The sequence below is a fragment of the Solea solea genome, chromosome 18, assembly GCF_958295425.1.
Source record: "Solea solea chromosome 18, fSolSol10.1, whole genome shotgun sequence".
NCBI lineage: Eukaryota > Metazoa > Chordata > Actinopteri > Pleuronectiformes > Soleidae > Solea > Solea solea.
Genome location: NC_081151.1, coordinates 4,154,079 through 4,177,961, shown reverse-complemented (window position 1 = coordinate 4,177,961; position 23,883 = coordinate 4,154,079). Strand labels below are relative to the sequence as shown.

General features: G+C 42.3%; 2 protein-coding genes across 2 annotated transcripts; one reads left to right on the top strand and one right to left on the bottom strand.

Moving 5' to 3' along the window:
- Window positions 1-398: 398 nt before the first annotated feature.
- Window positions 399-19,342, bottom strand: plcb2 (phospholipase C, beta 2). The gene is made up of 32 exons (XM_058616153.1): window positions 19,016-19,342; window positions 18,410-18,487; window positions 17,808-17,876; window positions 16,831-16,971; window positions 16,403-16,482; window positions 16,273-16,326; window positions 16,120-16,195; window positions 15,938-16,038; window positions 14,669-14,829; window positions 14,453-14,599; window positions 14,215-14,372; window positions 12,556-12,638; window positions 12,303-12,387; window positions 11,908-12,103; window positions 11,739-11,821; window positions 11,542-11,638; window positions 11,358-11,442; window positions 11,103-11,227; window positions 10,692-10,843; window positions 10,140-10,304; window positions 9,931-10,030; window positions 9,711-9,815; window positions 9,553-9,617; window positions 9,357-9,444; window positions 8,815-9,255; window positions 7,731-7,917; window positions 7,164-7,305; window positions 6,055-6,122; window positions 5,354-5,416; window positions 5,119-5,170; window positions 2,449-2,532; window positions 399-1,118 (listed from the first exon to the last, which is right to left on the bottom strand). Exons 1-32 carry the CDS (start codon window positions 19,097-19,099, stop codon window positions 948-950), a joined length of 3,786 nt encoding a protein of 1,261 aa, XP_058472136.1. The 5' UTR covers window positions 19,100-19,342; the 3' UTR covers window positions 399-947.
- Window positions 19,343-19,716: 374 nt separating this feature from the next.
- LOC131444777 (uncharacterized) lies at window positions 19,717-22,502 on the top strand. Its single transcript, XM_058615416.1, has one exon. It carries the CDS (start codon window positions 21,827-21,829, stop codon window positions 22,478-22,480), a length of 654 nt encoding a protein of 217 aa, XP_058471399.1. The 5' UTR covers window positions 19,717-21,826; the 3' UTR covers window positions 22,481-22,502.
- The last annotated feature ends 1,381 nt before the right edge of the window (window positions 22,503-23,883 follow it).

Below are 23,883 nucleotides of genomic sequence, written 5' to 3'. Positions count from 1 at the left end.
ATGTCATCATCCCCAATTTGTCTTCTTCAGTATTTTTGACTTCCTGTTGTTTGTTAATCACCATCACCTGTGTGCCACGCCCTGATTGTTTCCACCTGTTGCTCGTTGTCCTTCAGCTCACAGCATTTAGACTGCATGCAGCAGATTACAGCTATACGCTTCTTTAAATCGGATTAATTCCAGATTAGATTTGATATCCATCGTATGCCTCTTGTGTGATCGCTCATTTGTGGAAAAACCTTGCAACATTTTATTACATGCTGTATTATGTTGGCTATGCCTATATATACACAACATGTACTGAGTAAAAGCTTAAAAACTTAAAAAATGATGATTTTCAAATCGTTACGAATGAACTTCTCTGCAGTAAACACCAAAGGGATTAGAGCACGGCAAAGTCAAGGGTACATTGCTTTTATTTAAACACACAATAAAACAATACAATCTTCACTGCGTGTATTGTACAGTTGGACAAACATGGATGTTCAGTGTTCTTAAGTGTGCTTCTCCTTCACTCTGCAGAATGTCCTTTGTTATATCAACACGCCATATTCTCACTTTCCGTGTGGGTCCATGAAGACTGACAAAATAAAAACTGCACTCATGGACTAATTGTTTGGATTCAAGAACCATTTTTGCTGCAGCATTTATTCTGAGTTTTTGTTTTTTTTAACCCATTTCTAATTTTTTCTAACTAATTAATAAAAAGAGAAGGAGGGATTGCATCTTCATCTGGAAGATAATTGTGGGCCGAACTAAAATAGATCTAACAGGAACATTAAAATAATTCACCTTCCTGGCATTTGGTCATACATAAAAGTCCACTAAAGAATTCTCTCTCTCTCTATAAAAATCACACCTAAATCTAAATGGACATTGAATATTTTACTAATTCATACCTACTTTCTTTTAAATTCTTCTTTTTTAAAAAGATGTGACGAGGACGTTTAGCCGAGGAAGACGTCTCCGTAGCCGGAGACTCCCTCCTCCTTCTTGTCCCCGGCCTGGTCGACGTGTTCGGGGAAGTGAGCGCTCACACAGACGTTCACCGCGTCCCTCGCCTCTGCCGGCACAGATCTGTGCCTCTGCGCATGCTCCTTCAGAGCCTCCTGATTGAGCTGCACACAAACATGAGTCAGTCAGAGGACACAAGGTCACTGAAAGGACAGGAAGACAATTATTTTTTTTTTTCATATAATCATCGGCGGAAGCTGAAATATGGACCATTGCTCACCTCATGCTGATGAACTGGCTTTAACCCAGGAGAGCGGATTGATTTTAAACCTAAGCTTATTTAATAACCTGACAATATGCCTGTATTAAGGGGGAAATGGCTCAATATAATACAGTATAGATAAAAGCAAATACTTGTCCTCATTTGGCACGTTGTTTTTTTTTTGTTTTGTTTTTTAAGTCTTAAGTCGAATTCCTCCCACATCTTCACACAAAACCCCAAACTGCAAGCTAATACTACTGGTCAGACATAAAAACACAGCGTCCATCTGGAGTTTACGCGTCAGCGACACCTTTTTCTCTACACCAGCTGCCGAGATTTCACTGATTCAAAGCAAAGCATTGTCATTAACAAAAAAAAAAAGAAAAAAAGACAAAAACAAAGCTCTGACATCATTTACAGTGGTGGGAGCTCAGCTGCCGTGGATGTGTCACACCGAAGCGGCCGCGTCCATCACTGTGTGGACAGATGGCTTTGTTGTTTGCATCGATGACGCGTGTGCACGAATGTGTTACACAGGTTTTACATTTTAACTAACAACAAACCCACATTCTACAGGTGAGTGAAAGAAAACGCTAATCACCGCGTGGTAAATCATTATACTTTAGGAGTGATGTTATATTAACAGTTATGAAAATTCAATTTTCTGAGACACATTTGATTGTTGTACTCGTGTTGAACACGTTTGTCAGATTATAAACGTTAGATATTTACAATTATTTTGTCGGCTTTCGACGGGGAGCGAGTTCCAGACGGACAGCAGCAGCTTCCCAAGGCCCCGCCCACAAACAAAAAAACCACAGCGCAAAGAACAAGTGTCTTTTCAAACAATAAAATACCATGTTAAATAATACAATATTAAAGATTTAATAATTCAATCGATATTTTATTTGCTTCTTTAAAAAGTGTTGTTTGAAAATATACCCTATTTGGGGTGGGGAGGGATGGGATGGGCCCAGAGTCTAGGATCGCCTCTGTGTATTTGCCAACAGTAATCACAATGTAACAACCTAGAAATGCTGTGACTAACAAAGACTTTATACAAAATAACAAAAAAAGCCACTGATATGCCAGCAAATTAATTTTCTTAATCCTTGTAACGTCTGGAAATGAAAACAACGTGCAGACGGAGGAATATTTACTGTACTCCTGCTTTTTTTTTTGGAGTTTTAATTTGAGTTTGTGATGAGTGACAGGTCGTGTAGGGCGTGTACCTGATTGGTGAGGGTCTTGATTTCCTCCAGAGTCGCGGCCTGTTTCTTCATCAGAGCCTCTTGCTGCGGGCTGAAATCTGAGGGCTGTAAGACACACGTGAAACACAACGTGGCACCTCTGGAAAAACATCATCGACCAGCGGTTTCCCCTCTGTGTGTGCATGTGGTTTCAAGTGAGGGATAAAGAGTGCTTGCATGTTTACAAGCACTTCATCTGCTCATGTTTCTCCTGAGTGTGTGTGTGTGTGTGTGTGTGTGTGTGTGTGTGAGAGAAGAATACACCCATGGGATGGAACCGAAGCAAAGAGAATCAATACAGTTAAGTCACAACAGGCTGGACTTATTGCAACTTCATGCCAATTCAGAGCTGAGGTTGATTAAACAAGTGATTGTGTTATAAATAGTTGAGGTAATTAATCAGCGATTGCTGATTAAGTGGATGAACACAAGCCGCTGTGTGTCTCTAACGTGGCGGAGGATGTTTGCTGTCGTCTGCCGGGAGAGAGATCTACGGCCGCGTCCTTTATTCCACATACAGCGGCCTTTTGAATCTTGAAGAGCCGACAACATGGGAAGCAAGAGCAAAGCTCTGTGAGTCATCGAGCGCACATGGATTAGTCTGCTCCCAGTAAACAGCTTCTGAGTAATAGACACGCCTGGCCTATGGTCAGGGCCCCTGCTGCACTTTACACAGTGGGGGGTGGGGGGGTGGTCAAGGGGGTTTGAGTGTGTGTGGGTGGTTTGTGAGAGTGTGTGTGTGTGTGTGTGTTTAGATGTACGTTATAGTTCGAGTTGTGATCAGGATTAAAAGACTTTGTCACATGTAACACAAGACAAATGCATGTGTGTGTGTGTGTGGGTGTATTATAATGTGACCAAGTGTGCAGACATTTGAAAGAAAAGTATCGTTCCATGCCTAAAGTTATATTTTTCTTCAAACACTAAGACACTTGCTGCCTCTCCGTAACCATAGTGACACTGTTAAGTACATTAGTTGTACAGCAGAGCAGCAGAAATACTCGCTGTTATTTTCTTCTTCTTCTTTTCTTTGGAGCCTTTTGTTCAGGCAGCACCACAGACCTTTATTTAGTTATTTATTATTATTTATTTATTCATTTATTTATAAAAGGACGTAGTCTTTTGGTTACAAAAACAAACGAAAGCCTTGTGGAAAGTGGAAATTCATGGATGTCAGTGCACGGCTCACATGTGCTGTGTTTTGTTTATTTTCCTCTCAATGGGAACGTCATTTGCAAAATTGTCATCATACTCTATTAAAGAAGACTCTAAAATTAGAGATTGAGACCATTAACCTTTCAGGGGAATGTTTACTGTGTGTTTATCACATACTGTGAGTCTGATGGTTTCCTTTCATGCATCACTCCAATATCTCTTTCAAATCTGTGAGGATCTTAGTGAGAGCTGTGGGAGAATCACTGGGTGAATTAAACACAAACAGAATGTGACTGTATTTTTGTTTCCTTGAACGGCAACAACAACTAAATCTAAATTGTTATCAGCGTTTTTATGAAAATCTCTTCTTATCTTGCACAGGCGTACGTTATAAGCAGACATTCGTCTGCGCTGATTTAAATTAGAGAGTAGTGGTTTTTTTTTTTTTTGCTCTGCATCAGATGAATACCTGGTGTGTCACGGTGACTCATTGTCTCTGTGATTAAAATATCCACATGTTCTCAAATTTGGTATTATGGCTATTTCCGTGGATGTCTCCATGGCGAGTGGAGGAGATTAAGATGATTATTTAATTTTATTGTGATTTCTGTTTGATGCTGATTTATATAACTCTTAATTGGGATGGAAATATGGTGCTTGTATGGATGTTCATGTTTTTGTAGGTTAGTTGGTGTTCCTTCTTCCATTATGATGTTTAAACGTACACTATAGGCTATAAGAATGTGCAATATTATGACTTATTACATATATATACGTATATATATATATATATATACGTATATATATATGTTTTTTCAGCACAACCTATGCAATCTGATGAAAAAATACATGTATTTTCACCAATTATATAAACACACGAGCAAAAAGTACTCAAAATGTTTAAAATCGGATTGAATTGGTCAAATTTGCGAAATACGTCGTTTTTATGAACAAAAATAAAAGCAAAAACGTGCCATCACGGCTAAAAATGTGATATAAAATGAATCATAACTCTGACTCAAAGGTCAAATATGTGACCTTTAAACACACAGAACACAGGATGTCCATATAAGGAGTTGTGTGTTATTCCCGCAGCAAATTATTATTATGAATAAACTTTAGGCTTAAGAAGAACAAGGGTCTTTCTGCATGAAGTTTGCCTGTTCTCTCTGTGTGTGCGCAGGTTGTCTCTGGTTCTCCGGCTTCCTCCCACAGTCCAAACACATGCAGATTTGGGGATTAGGCAAATTGGACACTCTAAATTGACCGTGAGTGTGAGAGTGAATGGATAGTTGTCTCTATATGTGTCCTACAGCGATGGACCGGTGACCTGTCCCGGGTGTGACCCCGCCTATCGCCTATCCTCTGGAGAATAGAGCAGTAGAAGATGGATGGATGGAACTTTTAAGTGTGGATCAACTCAAAAAAGCTAACGATGACATCACCAGAAACATTCCTTACATACACACACAAGAACAAAAACACTTGCATACTTACAGCACAATCAGACGTTTCATCCAGCAGCTCTGTGCTCATAGCCCTTTTCAGCCTAAGAGGAAGATAATTATTATTCCTAATTAGTTCATCTGACCGTCCAGTGAGAGACTCATCAAATAATACCAGGCTTTAATGTGCGCTGGCACGTGTCAGAGAAATAATACGCTGAGCCGCTCATCATCAGAGTGAGCGGTGAATGGAAAACAGATGAACTGCGCGCTGCGGCACAACTCACTTTGTTTTCTTTGAGGAGGATGAACATTTAGAGGATGTTTTCTTCTTATTTTCACTGGTTTCACTGCAATAAAGGCAAAGACAGAAAGTAAAGACTCCTCCCGCTTGAGGAAAACAATTAAAAGTGGCCCAATAAATAACTTTGAAGGTATAAGTGTGGTTCTCCTGACGGAGGTGCCCATGGATTAACAACCCCCGTGTACCATGACATTAAATCAGCGATTCTCTCTATGGACTTTTGAGAGAAGAGAAAGCAGTTTACAAAACGAGTGGTTCTGGAAACAAAAATATGTCAATCTGATCACTCGTCAGGAAAAAGTGGAAAATGATCCCTTTAAACAAGAGTTGTGAGAGCAGTGTGTGTGTGTGTGTGTCTGATGTGACCTTTTCTTTGCAGTAAAAAGAGACACTTAAATATAGAGTTATGGCGTCTGTGTGTGTGGACAGGTAGCGGAGCAGGGTTCAGCGAGGACACTGTTTGAACACCTGTCGGATGAGGGTTGTCCTGAAATAACCATCTGCCAGCTGAGGCCACGGGATAACACACACACACAGGACACTGTAAACCAACCAAGGACATTGTAAAACCTGCACATGGAGGTGAATCATTCAAAATGTCAAATGTTTCACCTTCAGATCAGTGGTGTCAACCCCCCCCCCCCCCCCCGTGTGTCCCAAATGTGTTGCCTTGTGTGTTCGCACCTCTCCGCCAGGATCTTCACTTCGCACGCGTGTCTCTCTGTGGTCATCTCCAACAGCTTAGCCAGTCTCTTTCAGGACAGAGGGGAAGGACAGCGGTCACCCACAAGTCACTCACAAGTCACGAAATGAGACTCGTAAACGCTCAGTGCTGTGGTTTGAGGTTTGACCTGAACATCTGGCTCCAGACCTGTGAGTGAGACCCCAACAGTCACCTCACTCCACAGCACTGACTACGGTTCAGTCAAAGGGTGCAACCTTTGAATGCCTCATGCAGATTTAGAGCTTATGCTAAGAGAACCTCCTGAGCACTTAGGTCTGATGTATAATCAATAGAGCGCCTAAAATGCTGGCTGCCTGCCCTGTAGCTCCAGACACACGGCACAGAGAGGTAAAAACTACAGTAGGCGCTCCTGGAGATAATTGATCACATCATTTAATAATGGAAATAAATCCCGGTTTGCCTTTGAATGATCACTTATGATGATTTGAGGAGCAGCAGCTATTAAAAGCAGACATAAAGGCTCTCTTTTGCTAAACCTGTTTCTGTTTAAGACAATAAACGAGCGGTGGATCATTGAAGACTCTGGAATGATGTTACTGAGTAACTTAGCTTTCATCTTGCTCTAATGGTTTTTATTCTCACTGTTCTTCTGATCCCTGTCTTTAATTGTTGTATGTGTGTTTGACTGAAAACCAAATCTACGACTGTACATAGTTTCTATTTTTTGGGCCTGTTTTTGGACACTGAGACAAAAACTGTTGAAATTTAAAATTGAACATGCAAAATCTGTTGTTCTACAGTGTATTAAATTGTTAATACACTATTTTAACATGCAGTAAATATGCCAGATATTGAAATTATTGTTATTCTGGGAAAAATGGGCAAAAGCACTTAGTTACAGGACATTTTCTGGCACTTTTATGGTTGAAATAAGCAAAAAAAGGGTTAAAATAATCACTAAATTACATTTTAGTGATTACAAACGGAGTTTTCTGCTCAAAAAATGATGAATCTTGGCAGAATTGTAAATCTCAAAGGTTCAAATTAGGAGTTTATATGTCTTTTTTCAGATTTTGGACTGGAGGACACACTAGTTTCTCCGACTGACCTCTGTAGCAAACTGCTCTTTCCTCTTCCTCAGCTGATCACACTGCTCTTTCCACAGGGACTGCAGCTCGGTCTGCATTTTCTCCTTCTGCTCCTGCACCCGCTCCTTCTTCACACCGGGGTCAGAGGTGCTTCCCTCGTCCCTGGAGGACACAACAGGACATGGCTTTTTATCGACAAACAGCCACTACCACACCGAGTAATGAAATAAGGCGACGAGCGTTTAGTTACAGGAAATCCTCTGCTCGTGCGGCCTTGAATAATTATCATCCTGAGAGCTCTGTGTGGAGAACTACTGTCCATATTCATTTTGTTATTCTCTTCATCCTCTAATCCAACAACAACAACCCCATTAGTGGGTCAGTGTTGTTGTTGTTAATATGCTGCAGAATCCTCTGCTACTTTAAAGGAAACTGAAGCATCAATGGTGAATGTCTGAAGATAAACAGTTGGACAAAAGGATTCTTTTATTCTGACACTGAAATGCTTTTCATCTGTCCTCATTTCAGCTTCAAAAGTAACTTAGGAGCAAAAACATTTGTCAACAAACAAACAAAAAAGTACTTACTCCTTCTTCTTCAGCGAGGTTTCTTTCTTCTTCATGGCCTTGAACAAGTCACTGAATTTCTGAATCAGGTCCTCGGCTTTCTTCTGATATTTCTTTTCAGCTTCTTTCAGCTCTCGCTCTTGGCGCTTGACGACCTTCAGATAGTTCTTGTGCTGTGTCAGTTCCTCAGTAGTCACAGTCGAGGGCTCTGCGGCATAAAAACACACTTCTGGGTCAGCATGGAAATGCTTTTGTAGTAGGAGTATAAACTGCTCTGTGTATCCACATGCACTGAACGTGTGAAATCCAGACCATTTTCTGAAACCCTTCATCACCACATTGAGCAGAATCCTTTGATAGCAGCCGTTTTTTTGGAATTGCTCCAGACTTGGACTTGGCAGAAGCAAACTAGAGTGAGCCTACTCAGGTGGACAGATTCTGTTCCTCTCTCCCACTCGAATTACATCATGTCCTTTATGAATTTTAGACAATAAAAATACACTAAACAACGCCAGGAACAGAGCATTGCATTTATTTTTTTGAGTTTTTAATTTCTATGAATTTATTAACCCATAGAACCCTTCATTTTCACCAACTATATAAACACCCCTGAGCAAAAAGTACTCCAAATGTTTAAAATCGGATCGAATTTGTGAAATTTGCGAAATACGTTACATTTTATTAAAGTTTCACTCATTTTTATAAACAAAAATGAATGAAAATGGTCTAATTTTGTGACTTCTGCACAATTATTGCTACTTTATATCACTATTCAGAAACTTCGACTCAACGACACATAAGAAGACGAAAAAAAACCCGCATTTTTTAAAGCCTGAATTTGTGACCTGTAAACACACACACCCCCAGGATGTCCATATAAGGAGTGCACAGATTTGAGGTTAAATTGCCTTTTGACTCATTTCTGTTACAATATGTCATGTAATGTTAATCTAAGTCATTATTATTATTATTATTATTATTTTATCCAGCTGCAGATAAACATGTGATTTATCCATATACAGTAAAGGTGTGGGTGAGTTTCCAATACTGGTTACATTAGAGAAGTGTAGTGATTAGTGCAGCACGTGGAAAGAGTCCTCGTTACCTTCGCCGTCTGCCGGTAGCGGAGCTGATTTCTGTGATCCCGCAGACTGAGGCGATGCACTGGCCACAGCTGCAGGCTCTGCTGGGGCTTCCTCTGGACGAGCCGTTTCATCCACCGCAGGATCGGGATTTGTGTTAGAGTGATAAGCTACCTCATTCTCAGGGGCCTCTGCATTTTTAGGATCGGTCTCCTCGGTGGAAGAAGGAGTGCCTTCAGGAAGTGTTTCAGATGTTCTGGCATCTGGTGCTGGCTCTTCAGAAGCAGAAGCAGCAGCAGCAGTAGTAGCAGCAGCAGCAGCAGTAGCAGCAGCAGCAGCAGCAGCAGCAGCAGCAGCAGAGTCAGGCTCCTCTGCAGGTTGTGGAGAATCTGCTGTGTCTTCTTTAGCTTTCTCTGCACTTGCTTCTGGTGGAGACTGGGGAGATTCTGCAGGCAATGGTGATTCTGTTGCAGGCAAAAATTCCATCGTCTGAACCCAGCACTGACACGCACGACATGGGACATATTTCCTCTTTCTTTCACTACTGTATGCTGTGTGTGATTACCTGTGACGGGGGCTTCGCTTTGACTGACTTTATTCGCAGATGTTTGGACGACAGGCAACTCATATGGAGAAACGTAGTTGGAGGATGACTGAGTGGACACAAAAAGGACAGAATCATCATCATCATCTCGTAGGGTTGATAGGAGTACAGCTACTTTGTCAATTTGTCAGTTTTAGAGACTTGAGTTTGTCATCACCTCCTTTGGAGCCTTAGAGGTCTTCTCTGTGCCCTTTGTTGGGTTAAATAAGGCATCTGTGAAATCTGAGGCAGATTCAAACACATCAGTTATTTTATATTGTTGTGTAACTGTGCAAAAACTCCTTCAGATCCCTGTTTTTTTATTATTTTTTTTACCTGCAAAGGCAGCAGGGATGTAGTCTTTCACCTCAATGAAGACAAAGAGAGCAGGCAGAGTGAGCGGGATGTTGCTCTCACTGTGCAGGCAGATGTGATGGAACCCTGCGGAACATAAATGAAACACCTGTGAATTAACCACAAATCCGCAGCTAACTCGATCACTCTGAGGTCTTGTAGGTGACTCAGATTCAGACGAGGCATGATTTGAGCGTCTGACCTGACAGAATGGCATCCACCGGGATGATCCTGTGACCCAAGAATTTTCCGTTCTCCTCGTGGACTGCGATTCTCAGAGAGGCCATTTCTGGAAGCAGGATCTGCTCCATGACGACAACAACAGATGGATTACAATCGGCGGCAGCAGCAGCAGCAGCAGCAGCAGCACAGTAGCTTGAGTTCTCACAATCATTTGAATGTTTTCTGCACCTTCTCAAAAACAAAAGGCTCCTCATTCCACACTGGGTTAATGGCGTTGGGTGTGGTTGACCACTTGGTGCGATACTTCTTCTTGGGGTCGCCGGGCAGCCCAATCACCTCCACCTCCACCCCCGTTTTCACACTCTTGTCGGACAGAAACTGGCCAGAATAGATCTGATGAAAATGAAACGAGACACATGTTTGTGTGAGGCAACATGAATGTGTCCTGTTGTGTGTAATGGCTCCATGTTCAGGACACAGGGAATATAAATAGAGCTCAGGTTTGCTGCTCATGCGGCGTCTGCTGAGTACCAGGAACTATGTATCAGTCACAGCAGGCGGCTTTGTATTATGACAGAGCCTGCATTCACACTGCAGAGCAAACACCGACACAAGGTGACTGAGGGACAGTTGATGTTCAATGTAGAAGATTAAAAACAGCCGTCATCCGGCAGTTTCTCTGCACTGCAACATGAGTTGTGCAAGTCACTGAAACTTGCAGCTTTAATGGGTTTATTAGATATTAGCAGGTGTTGGTTGGTCACACAGCTGTGAACCTGCCTTTATGGTGAGCGTGCTCGCCACCACCGTGTCAATCCTGTCACAGAAGGGGTCAAACTTCTTGTCGCTGCGGCGCATGACGTCGTGCTTGAGCAGGTATCCCGTGCGGCCGTTGAATTCAAACAGAGCCATGTTGAGCTGCATGGGGAAATCTGCAAAACAGACACAGGAGAAGCACATTCACGGCCCTCTCTCTCTCTCTCTCTCTCTCTCTCTCTCTGCAGCATGCAAGTCATCACATCACGACAGCAGCGGCCTGTGCAGCTCAAGGAGGTGCAACACTGACCTGCTGTGGTGGAACAATAAAAGCTCAGGTTTTAAAATGTAATGTCATTAAACAAGACAGGACATCTTTTAATGTACTGCAGCACGTTTTATGTTCATCGGTGCATCCTTGAGCGTCCATTTTACCCATTGTTTGGTAGTTGAGCGCCACCATCTGGCAGCCTACATTCCAAAAAGGCTGGGGGCTATAATTAGACGAGTCCATTCTAGTTCCTTTGGGGTAAATCCTGCTCATCTGCCTCTTATTGTATCTGAGAAAGACGGTTTTAAGGAGAGCAATTTTATATGTGATGTCCGACTCATTTTCAAAATCTATCTCAGCCCACATGGACAAAGGTTTTCTTGTATTTCTTGTACACCTGCAGCGCCCTGAAAGGATACTCCACAAATTCAACAGCAGTCTTGGAAATCATCGCCTCCCCTTTGGTCTCCACAAAAGACGAGATGACATAACTTTTGTTTTTCTCTGTGAAAGAAAAACAACAAAAGGGAGCGTTACATAACTCACGGCAACTTTGACTTTGTTGTGTGATTTTTATTTGTGTATAAAAAAAAATCAATTTACTTCTGGCATTGTCAAAGGAGATGAATTTGTTGGGCTGGATGTAGTTGACAATGGACGACATCGCCTCGTACGATGTTACCTCTTGACCAGCTGTGCCCTGCGGGGGATTGACAGGAAGTTGTCTGATATTTGATCCCCTTTGCCGAACACGGCTGATGTAACGCGGAAAAATTGCCATGGCAGTTGTCATCCTCTACCTCATCCGACGTCTTCATCTTCTCCTCGTCTTGTTCCTCTGTGTCTTCTTGCTCCTCGTTGTCCTCCACAGCTGCTTCCCCATCTGAATAATAAATATTTAAATGTAATGTCGGGAACACGTGTACGGACCGGGCCTAAATCAGATTTGCTTTTGTGCATCTCAATCACCTGCAGGGTTCTCTGCAGGGTTTGCAGGATCCTGGGCAGTGTTTGTGACCTGTGCAGCTGCGGCTGTGGCCTGCTCTGCGGCTCCTGTGGTGGTTTTCTTATTCTGGGTCGGTTTTGTGTCGCCGCCCTTCTTGTTCTTGATGAGGATCTTGCCCATGAGCTCAGACGGGCTGGGGATCTGCTGGCCAGGCTTCAACTGGACATGACGCACACATGTTATGAGTTAAAAATCAATAAACGAAGTAACTTTGGGATGTTGTTTTCTTGGAGGAAAATGATAACGTAACGCACAGCAACACACCTACAGCTAACAGACCGTTATACAAGTCAGATATGAATCAGTTTACATGAAATCAAATGTTATTGCATGAGCTGTGTTGCAGCAGTGTACGCACAGGATATTTGTCCAGCGGCTCTGTTAGCAGGGCATCGCCAAATAGGGTTTTGCAGTAGTTAGCCATCTTCTCTTGCTGTTTAACCCTGGAATGAAGCACAGTGACACCTGTTACTTTGTTTGTAGAGAGGCGGAGGTTCATTTACACCCTCTGTATTTCCCATCGATATTCCATGTGAACATAATGGATTAAGAGCTTTATTTCATTCCGTGTGTGTGTGAATGAGGCATGAGTTCACGGGAACAGCCCTTACGAGTCAACGTGATTCTCAAAGGACAGGATAACCGGGTACTGTGAAGTCTTGAAGGCGCTCTCAGCGATGGCCTCGATCACATCCTGTCACAGCACAAGTGATAAATAAGAAATACAAAATAATACATTTTAAGCATATAGAGCAGAGGTGGAGAGAGTACTGAAATATTCTACGTAACAATAGTAACAATACTGGTCTAAACATGTAGTAAAAAGTAAAAAAGTAGCTTGTTAACTTTTTTTAACAAGGTTGGGGTTCTTTCTTGTGTCACGCTTAAAGGACAAGGGGACACAAATGTCACATGAATTGTTTTTACCTTTTCAAATTAATTAAAATATGTAAACACATCAATAAGTATCAGTCAAATGGGTCAAAGGTCACAAATGCTCACTCAGGGACCTTAATTAGCACCAATTCACCTGTTCTCAACATTCACCTGTCCTCATCATTCAACTGTCCTCATCATTCACCTGTCCTGTCCTCATCATTTACTTGTCCTCATCATTCACCTGTCCTGTCCTCATCATTCACCTGTCCTGTCCTCATCATTCACTTGTCCTGTCCTCATCATTCACCTCTCCTGTCCTCATCATTCACCTGTCCTCACCAAATTTAGAAAAAATACTTTAAAAAGTACATGTACACAAAAAAAACTTGTGTAAATGTAATTCAATAGTTTCCACCTCTGTCCAAGACAATACAATAAAAGAGACACATACAGACGGACATTAGACGACCATGTTTGGTCCTCAGTGTGATGGTGGACTGCACATTTTTTTATACATGTATGCATTTAGCTAGATTATAAACAGTGAATATAAAAACAAACTCTCCCACAGAGGGACATCATGACAAACTGCAGAACTAGAGGCCCTAGAGTCAGACCCTGGCCTATCATCACACATCTAGAGGCTGACAGTAAACTGAGGTGAGTTGTTGTGTCATGGCCCGGGACACAGTGGAGCTCCAGCTGCCCTTAAATGGAAGTGTTGAGGGCTACAGGATGATGGAGGTGGTGGGGTGGGGGGGTGGGGTAGTATGCCGGCATGTGGATGTGTGTGTGTGCTCTTCTTTTCCTTTAATGTGCACACGGACATGAAGAAAATGTCAAAAAAAAGCTTAGCATGTTACCCAGAATGCACTATGGCCCTCTCCATAGCCGTGTAGGTGAATACAAGAACATGTCATTTTGAACCAATACATACTGGTTAATAGGTGAGCTACTGGGAAAAGGCTCAGTTTGTGATAAACATTTACTGGAAGCAGGAAATGTAAATCATTCTTTTGGGGGTTTTTTTGTCCTACCTAAGGGTCCAGTGAGTAAGAATTAGTGACTTATTGATCTATTGGTGACACAATCTCGTCTTGTTCGTGTACAAGTTTTGTTTTTGTTCATTTTAAACTGTTAATACACTAATACACGCAGTTAACTGTAAAGAGCTGCCAGGTATTGGAAGTTATTCTGGAAAAATAGGCATAAGCACTTAACTCACAGGACATTTTGGTGTTAAAGGGTTAATGTTGTTTTACTTCACTGTGCTCTGTGTAGATAGTGAAATACGCCCCGGAACATGAAATATAAACCTCAAAAATTCTTCTCTTATGTCGTTCGTATCTGTTTACATCTGCTCATGCACTTGTTTGTATTTGTTTACATACCTTGAAGAGGATCTCGGTTGTCATGGTGAAGCCGTGGGTAATGATGGGCTCTTCATCTGGAGGTTTGCCTCTCCAGCAGTCCAGCTCCAGGCAGCGGCATCCGGCGAGCAGACACTGCCGGTACATCTCCGGAGAGGACACGCCAGAAAATTGTCCGGCTGCAGGTGACAGACAGACAGAGATTGTCCACATGTTGAGTTTGAAGGATTTAGAGGCTGATCAGAGAGGTGAAAGTCACCTGTCAGATATGTGTTGTGGGATGATTTGATGAAGTAGTGGGGTATAGGTTGGCTCATGTCCTGACACTTGGCCAGCCTGTCCTGCATGACAACTGATGTCTCCGTGCCCATGAGGTAGAACAGAAGACCCTCTGGAGAGATCAGCCCTGCAGAAGAACAAAGCATTTACACTAAAACTGTGATTGTGAAGCGTTGTAGATTTGGATGGATCTTACCTCTGTTAGAATTACTTAAACAGGGTTCATATTTGTCAATCAGAGCCTTGATCTGGTCCGGCCGCAGGCGCGGGAAGAGCTCCTCGTTGAGCCGGGAGTCTCGCTGTTTCTCGTTGAGAAACTTGGTGAAGTTCTCCTTTGTCATGGTGGGTTTTGTGGAGCTGGGGGGGGGGGGGGGGGGAGAGTAAAAAACATCACATCAGAGCAGTGTGCAAGGTAGACCACTCCAGCCTCCTCGCTGACACCTGAGGCCATGCCAGGAACTTAAAGCTCCAGTGTGGAAATTCTTCTTCTGTGCACTTCTGAGAAATTACCAAAGCACTGCAGTCTCTGTGACCTACTTTTGTCTCCCCTCCACACACACACACAGATTTCTGTTTGTACTTGTGCTGCAGTAAGTTGTATATTTGTATGACTTGTCCAAACTACATCGATTCGCAGTGAAGGAAACTGCAGCAGGCTGTTGTTTATCCCTTAGAACACAGAGCATTTTGGCTACTTTTTTCCCATTACTATGTTTAAACATACAGTATATACAGAGACTATAAGAATGTGCAATATGGAGTGTCTTATATCAATAATTTCAGCATAACCTATTGGCAATCTGATAAAAAAAAAACATTGAATTTGTGAAATTTGGAGATATGTCTAAGTTCACTTGGCTTTTTTTATGAAGAAAAACGCTCTATTTTGCACTATTATTGCTACTTTATATCACTACTAAAAATGCGATACAAAATGAATCATAACTTTGACACAACAACACATAAGAAGATGAAACAAAAAAAGTGTTTTAAAGCCTGAATATGTGACCTATAAATCCCCCCCCCCAGGATGTCCATATAAGGAGTTGTGGATCATTCCCATGGCAAATTACCATGGGTGCTCCAAACTGCATCCATTCGCAGTGAAGGTAACTGCGTGTGTGAATTCATATGATAACGCTTTGAATGTAGCATACATTTGTTTACATTTAAAAGTGACTCACTGCAGCCTGAATGCAAGAGAATGGAGAATCAGACCAACATGAACGTGATGCAAGTTATTACCAGATGTCTTAAGCACTGTGCCAACTACTGTATCATAACATGTCATGTTAATAGCTTTATTTATTGTATATAAATCACATAACTGTGATAATAAATGTCATTTATTGAAATAAGTAAGCTCAATCTCTAGATTTGACACTTTAACGTGTCTCCGTGAAGAATGAGGGAAATGAAATAACAATAAGTTTATTCATCAGAAAAGTTAAAGACAGTGACTTACTAGGAAGTGAAGATCTCATAGATCTCAGTTCGAGGGCAGAGATTTGTCATGAAGGCCCTGAACGCGGACTCAGTGAACACATCCGGCTTTATGGTGTCATACTGAAATGTGAACATGTGATGTTTAAACAGTTTGACTTTGAAATTTGCTTTTCCAGCGGTGTAAAAAGAATAATTTCTTACCTTTCCTTTAGGGAGGTTTGCTGATGCTAAAGCACTTTCCACCCTCTTCTTATCCGCAGGGAATATTTTGTAAATACTGATAAAACACACGTGGTTACAAACATGGGAATCTGCAGAGCATTGAATTCTTCAGAAACCTTCAAAGAAACCTACTTTTTCACCGGGATTTTCCCGTCCTTGTTGGTCTGAAGGGAAATACGGACGTATCTAGGGTTTGAAGAAGAAAACAGGATCACTGTGTGTTTTACTCAGCATCTGCACTGACACTGTGACGTGCGCTCACATTTTCTCCATGAAGACTTGTCTGCATGCATTGTTTCTCGCAGGGTTGTAGGCAATGGCGAGGATGTCGTTTGCCCAGTTCTGACGAAAACAAAACACAAAGAGCCACATTACACTCAGTGTCCACATCATGCAACTACTGTACAGCCTTAAATTGCCACTAACTTACCACTAGAGGGCATTAACATAATAGGACCTCAGGAAAAGAGAGTGGTGCATGTGTGTGTGTGTCTGAACTAAAACACAACTGTGATTTCATTACAGCTCATTAAATCCGGATATTGGACTCATAAAGTCTAATAGAGACTAAAAGAGAGAGAGAGAGAGAGGCAGTCGGAGTTGCTGCATTTAAACTATCAGAGAGGATCAGTGACAGAAAGAAAGGACTGTGAACAACTTAAGGAAGGACACACGGTGTCAGTTTATTACCTGTGTCACTTTCTCTTTGGAGGCGAAGAAGTTGTGATAGGTGAGATTCACCACGTCAGGGCCGGAGACGATGGTCAGGGTCTTGGCAAGATGGTTGCTGTCTGGGAAGTCCAGGTTGAACACGTTGCGAACTTTGGGGTGCTGAGGAAAAACAAAAGAAAAGAAGAAAAATGTGCAAAATTAGAATAGTAGAATAGAATTACATTACATGTGATATACAATGATCTCATAGATCTCTGTTTAAGAGCAGAGATTTGTCAAAACCTTTTACTTTGGCAAAGACAAAAGCATAAACTAATTTGATTTAGGTGTAGGGTAAGGGTTATGTTTCTATGTAAATAAGAAAATACCTCTATGCAATGTGTAGAATGACAAATAACATCTCAAAACTGGCGATCTGTCCAGGGTGTGAGTGACCCCGCCTATCGCCCTATGTCATCTGAGACTGGCACAGTGCAAAGTCAAATTCACTAATCACTATTATAGTGAAATTCATCCTTTATTTTTCTCATTTACATCCCATTTAAAAGGCTGGGCACCTGGTTGTTTATTCAACACAGGCAAATGCACTGACCAGGACATGCAAACTTATGCACACACACACACACACACAGATTGAAGTTCAACACAGTCACTTGTGTTCTGTTCTGTGTGCACAGTTGATATCAGGCACTTTCCCAAAACTTCCTCACAAGCCCCGAGGAGACGACATGCTTCCAACAGAACCTCATGATATGAGAACAAAACACACACACACAAAAATCTCAGATCATGACTCAGTGTGTAGTGAGGTGTGTGTGTGTTTATCTCTGTTTGTGTATGTGTGTCTTTTTGCAATGCAAATATGCCTCTTATATAAATTTGCATGCCTGCAGAGATTCTTACACAACGAACACACACACACACACACACACACACTCACACATGCTTAAGTCAGTCGTCATATCTGTGTACGTTCACGATAATACTCTACTCACTTTTGGAAGTTTTGCATATTTTCCTGTCCGAGTATCTCTGATAGTGGCGACGTCCAGGAATGTTGTCTCCTAGAAACAAGAGACAGAGAGAATCATCATCTCACTCTGTCTCTCTCTCAACATGTAGGCGCCAGTCCAAATACGGCCTGAGATACAAGTCATCATTTGGCAAAGTGCAAAAGCAACCATAGCTTCCTGACCCATTAAGATAGATAGATAGATAGATAGATAGATAGATAGATAGATAGATAGATAGATAGATAGAGTTCCGATATAGTACATTTTAAATGCACATGACTGCCCTTTTCTTTCCTTTGTTTCTTTTTACAGTCAACAATATTGTAGTGTGGAACGAGAAACAAAGAAAGAAAATGTTCAGCCCACAACTGTACGGATCAATAACCTCCACATGCGTGACAAACACTAATAACACACACACACACACACACACACACACATACTGTGGATGTGAATCATTCTATCTGTCAAAACCTGGACTCCTGTACTGCGTCTACACTCTTATGCAGCCAAATTGTTTTAGTTTCCTCAACCATCAATCTGTGCAGGAGCATTTTCCCCCCCAGAATCTTCTCCTTTATTACCTTGCTTTGGTTCATCCAGTAGACAAAAAACCCTTTAGGGTCCATCTTCATGGTGACAGGAACGGTCTTTCTGGAATCCTTGACGGAGACATGGGAATTATTATTATTCAAATACACTCACTCCCTGGCCATTATATTAGGTACAGAAGACTCCAGAGAAAGTGTGTGACTTCAGAGACTGCCTTCTGTATACCTTGGTTGTAACAAATGTTTATTCAAGTGACTATTTGTTTCTTTCAATCAACTCAAAGCAGTCTGGTCACTTTCCTCTGACCATTCGCTGTAAACCCTAGAGAAAGTTAGCCCAGTAGTTGCCTCTAACTAACTAACATGCCACAGAGTAAGAAAAAAAAAATCACTTTAATTGTCTTTCTTCCTCATTCTGATGCTCAGTATTGCTATAAATATATGTACAGTTGAACAGGTGTATCTAATAAAGTGGCTGCGAGTGTCTTTTGTACTTTTATTGAGTTTAAAGTGCTGCCAAATGTCAAATGTGACCATTTAAAATCAGTTTAAATAATGTAACATCAGTGATTAAAGTTCATGTGATATTGCCCAACATTTAATATACTAAATATTAGGTATATTAAAACACCCACTTACCTCTGACCACATGGTGAATCTCTCTCCTTTGACCAGATAGTCTTTGACTTCTGGAGGCTCCAGAAAATATCTTTTCTTATTCATTTTGTCCTTTTCGTCGAAAGTTTAACGTTTTAAACGAAAGTTATAATGAAAATATCTTCACAACGTAGACGTCCACCATGGTCACACGCAGTGACTGGTTCTCAGGCGCGTTTAAATGCATAGATTCTGTGATTGTACTCAGGACACTCCGAGAGTAATATGCCTTGCAAATTAGGCTGAAGGAAAAAACAAATATGCAACCTGACTAAAGGCGGAGGCGCTGCCTTCAAAGCCTGAGGAGTAGACAGTATGAGAGGCAAAATTTGGTTTTACACTGATATTAAAATGCTAATTCACCCAGATGACAAAAAAGAAAAGGCCATTTTTCCTGCTGACTGTGGTTTGATCATACATGGGAACACCTGAAAGTAGGTGTTCCTGTCCCTCATATAATTGTAGTTTTTTAGTTGTTTACCTCCACAGTATTTGTGTGGAAGCAAGTATTATGTGGACTTCTCAAGGGTTTATCACCAGAAATGACTCGATGTGATATTTTCCTCATAATATGATTGTTCCCTGGTTCACATACAACATCAAATCATCAGGAATTAATTTGATCAACAATTATTTTATCAAGTGACAAGTGCAGTGAAACCACCTGTCCCTGGTCATAATGGAGTGTCGTTTATTACACTGGGCAGGATACTGCCCAGGCTCTTCCTCCCGGTCATTTGGATATCATTCAAACCAACCCTCGGAACAGGCAATAATGCAAACCTCCCGCCTGTCAGAGAGCAGAGCAGCGACAGCTGATCAACCACCACAGCACAGGCTCCACTTATTTAAGATGCTGTGTGTGTGTATCTGTAAGGAGCATCGTTTGTCTCCTCTGTCGTGAAGACATTATCTTGTAAAATAAGAGAAGAGTAATATTTTCAGCAGAAGAATCGACAATCACACGTAACAAGTGGATCAAGTGGATCAAACTTGATAAGATAATGAAATATATGAACGTGGATATACCTGTGCATAAAAAGAAAAACAATACAGGTATAAAAGAGTTACCAAATCATAAAATGTGGCACATTATGCCGAAAAAGTCCAAGTAAAGACACTCACAGATGGTTTTCCTGTGGGTGTGGAAACAAAAAGGTCAAACAGTGTCAGGTGTGCAAGCTCAGAGAGGCACAAGTGCATGCAGTATAATTCTTGGCCTCTAGGGGCAGTGTAAACAAATATGCAAAACAACTAACTTCCTCTCTGACCTTAAAGGTCACGGCTATGAAGTTAATAGTGGTGAATAATAACGAATGATGTTGGATAAAGCAGGAGAATAAATGTGTTGGGGCCTATTTTTAAAGTTTCCCTTCTGAATTGTATGAAGGATGTTTGCATTACAGAAAGTGCTTTGCCTTTCTGGGCATAAAGTTTGGATAAGTCTCCTCCTTCATGAGCACCTATGGTGTGAGGGACACCTGTGTTGTGAGTACCAACTCTCTCTCTTTCCTTTAACTGTGAATTGTGTCACATGCAGTGAGCGATGGTGGTTTGTCCAGAGTCCAGGCGCTGTCCATTGTGCTGAAATGTCACACTGTAAAGTGGAACAGCCAACAGGTAGAAAGAGGTCAAGAAGGAAAGAAAGAAATGAAAGAAGAGAGCTGATCTATGTGCTGTTGGCTGAGGCAGAGGGGGAGGATAAAGCATTGCGTAATCCATATAAATCCCACTAAAATTAATGAATTGTCACTTTATTGAAGCGGTGCACTTCATCTCACATGAAGCGCTTTCATGCGCACGATTTAAAGTCAACAGTTTGCAACGTCATTTCATCTCAGCAACATCCTGCCCAACTGTGTGTGTGTGTGTGTGTGTGTATATTTATTTCTGTTACCTCCTGAGGACCTAATCCTGCTCCTTATGTGGGTGAACCTCATTTCTGAGATCCTGGTGAAGGTCAGAGGAAATAAATATGTGTAGAGTCAGGGGTCAGGGTCAGGGATACGTCCTTGTATGTACTGTATATTTTTGTGAGGACTATAAATATGATAAAAAACCAAAGTGAGGACATTTTTGGGAAAGTGGGGACATTTTTGACTGGTATTCACTTTTATGTCACACCTTTAAAAGGGGTTATTTATGGGTTGATACCTGTTTTTTTAAGGGTTTATTTAGGCTGTCTGAATGAATCCTGGGTCCTTGGAAGAATACGCAAACCTGTGTGTGTGTGTGTGTGTTTGCTGCTGTACAGCTGCTGCTTCTTTAAGAGCCACCGCCCGCCCCCTCTCCTGTATTTTTAGCTGAGCCAGCCACTTCATTTGCCGGATAAGACAGGCAGCTGTGCACCGTGGGCTATGATCTCACTAAATCGTCCTAATAAATGACATCAAATTTCATACTGCGGAGTCGCCGTGGGCCTGTACCGCCAGCTGCCGCCTGGAAATGTGGCGCAAGGGAGCCGTGTGTCCCGCGGCCGCTGTCGGATGCTGAAGCGCGCACTCAGCCCCGTGTGTGTGGACGCTGGATGTCCGTTATGAAACACGCCACCGTGGTGCCGAGCGCGAGGAGGTGCAGAGCCTGTGAAGCCCGCAAATGAATTACAAGAAATCCATTTAGCCGCAAAACAATCCTGCGGTTTTGGTTCCAGGTGGACCAGCAGCATCCTCATCCTCATCAGCTGCGCTCTCATCCGCTCCTTTTTCTTCTTCTTCTTCTTCTCCTGGACTGTGGATAACAAGAACCATCAAGACGGAGGGGGTGGTGGAGCATCGAGGGAAAAACCGGGGCAACATGAGAGACCGGGACTTCATGCCCAATATGGAGAGGGGGAAACCTGCCACTTACACGGGGGACAAAAAGGCTAAGATGGCTGCTAAGACGAACAAGAAGTGGGTGAGACTCGCCACTGTTTTTGCGTATGTGTTGTCCGTGTCCTTAGCAGCCATTATCCTGGCCATTTACTACAGCCTGATCTGGAAACCAACTAGTGGCTCCTCTTCTGTGGGGAGGCCGGGGGTTCCTGGGGAGGTCACCCCCACCGCGAACATCTCGCTTAATAGTTCCACGGGCTACAACGTCTCTGTAGAGTGGAACTCTACACAGCCTACACAGCCTACACAGTCCCTGAACCTGAATCAGAGCCGGCAGCTCGCGGTAGCCGCGCACAGCCAGTTCCAGTGGAAGGACACAGCAGCAGCAGCAGACACTGCGCACACGCAGCAGCAGACAAACGGACACTACGCGTCACCCCACGGCCACACGAGCACGCAGAGATCCGACACTGTGGGCAGAGAGGCGCACGCGTCTCAGCAGAGCCGGGGGGGCCAACACAGCGGGGAGTCCGATGAGGAGGAGAAGGGGAGAGGTGCAGGAGTGACAGCCGACAAACAGGAGCCCGAGCTGAGAGCTGCGGAGTCTGCCACTGCTGGACTGAGAGGAGACTGATCAGGCCTCCATCACCTCCATCACCTCCATCACCTCCTGCCTCACACACAGTCCAAACCCACGGGGGAGTGTTTCTCAGACTCGGAGCCGCAGGTCGGATTAAAACACACTTCTTCTTTAAAGCAGATCCTGTTGTGGATAATGACCTGCACATGATGAACTGATATTTTGAGGAGACATCATTTCCTTTATCCCTTACACACACACACACACAAAACTATGCTTTTATTATTATACTTATTATTATTTTATTGTTTTAGGCCATCTGTATGCCTTAAAATAATCAGTGTGTTGACACCTAACAATGCTGTGGATGTTTTTGTTAAATGAATAGGACTAAAAGAAAGCTCCAGAGACACAGTTGTCTCGCGCTTAACCATCACTGCCACTCATTTAGCTGATTGAAATCATTCTTAACACATATTATAGGCTGTTGGATCAAACCTGGATTCTGTGTAGAAAGAAACAACTGCATTGTTGAGTTATGCTCAGGTATGTGCGTACAGTATAACCATGTTATTGTGTATTTGTACATAAAATATAGGGGGGAGGCATACATCCTTTTTTGGCCTTGATGAACTTTTAGTGTAGACGATTTTTATTCAAGGTATAGTATGTAGGTATAAACTATATCACAACGGTACAAATAAACATCCTTAGAAAACGACTCATATCTATGCTTTTATATAACTCATCTATGTGTAAATTATGAATGAACCTTGTCCTGTATATTCATGATATTTTATTTATTCAGAGCCAGAACGGATAAAATAAATGCTAGATTTGTCCTTACAGCTAACAATTTTTTTAAATTTTTTTTTTTTTAAAAGATGGATTTAAATGACTGGTATTAAAATGCAGGTTTAGCCCGATTATGACGCTTGTCTGTCTTGTGATGTGGACGTTCAGCGGCTACTTTAACTGCTCGTGTGTGAACAGAGAGATGTTGCATTCTGCCACAGTTCACCCGCTCGCTGCAGCTCTCAGTGAAATCACTTCACACAGTCTTGTGTGTTATGAAGTGGAAATGTGACCGGCCACTGTGTGCACTCTCTCTCAGCAGCAAGCAAGCAAGCATGTGAGGGAGGGAGGGAGGTGTATTGATTCGAGAGAGCTCTGTTGTTGCACTGTAACAAAAAAAAAAAAACACATTACACAATACCTCTTGGTGCTATTTTGATTCCGCTCGCTCTGGAGAGGACAGTTTAGCAGTTGAGAGGTTTGAAACTTGTGCTCCCCCACTTGTGTGTGACGACACTGTGCACTGTTCATGTTAAAGTGACGGTGGGCCAAACAGGTAGTGGACCACAAATATGCGCAGTAATGCTGAACGTCCATAACACACCGACAGGCCTGACAGATGACGGGAGACGCGACCGACCTATTGATGAAGGTGTTCATCA

Coding starts and splice junctions, on each gene's coding strand:
- LOC131444777 (XM_058615416.1), top strand. CDS start 21,827: ATGAGAGACCGGGACTTCATGCCCAATATGGAGAGGGGGAAACCTGCC.
- plcb2 (XM_058616153.1), bottom strand. CDS start 19,099: ATGAATAAGAAAAGATATTTTCTGGAGCCTCCAGAAGTCAAAGACTAT. Junction 11,228..11,357: donor ACTGCTGTTGAATTTGTGGA/GTATCCTTTCAG, acceptor CGTCTTTCTCAG/ATACAATAAGAGGCAGATGA. Junction 10,844..11,102: donor GCTCAACTACCAAACAATGG/GTAAAATGGACG, acceptor TCTGTTTTGCAG/ATTTCCCCATGCAGCTCAAC.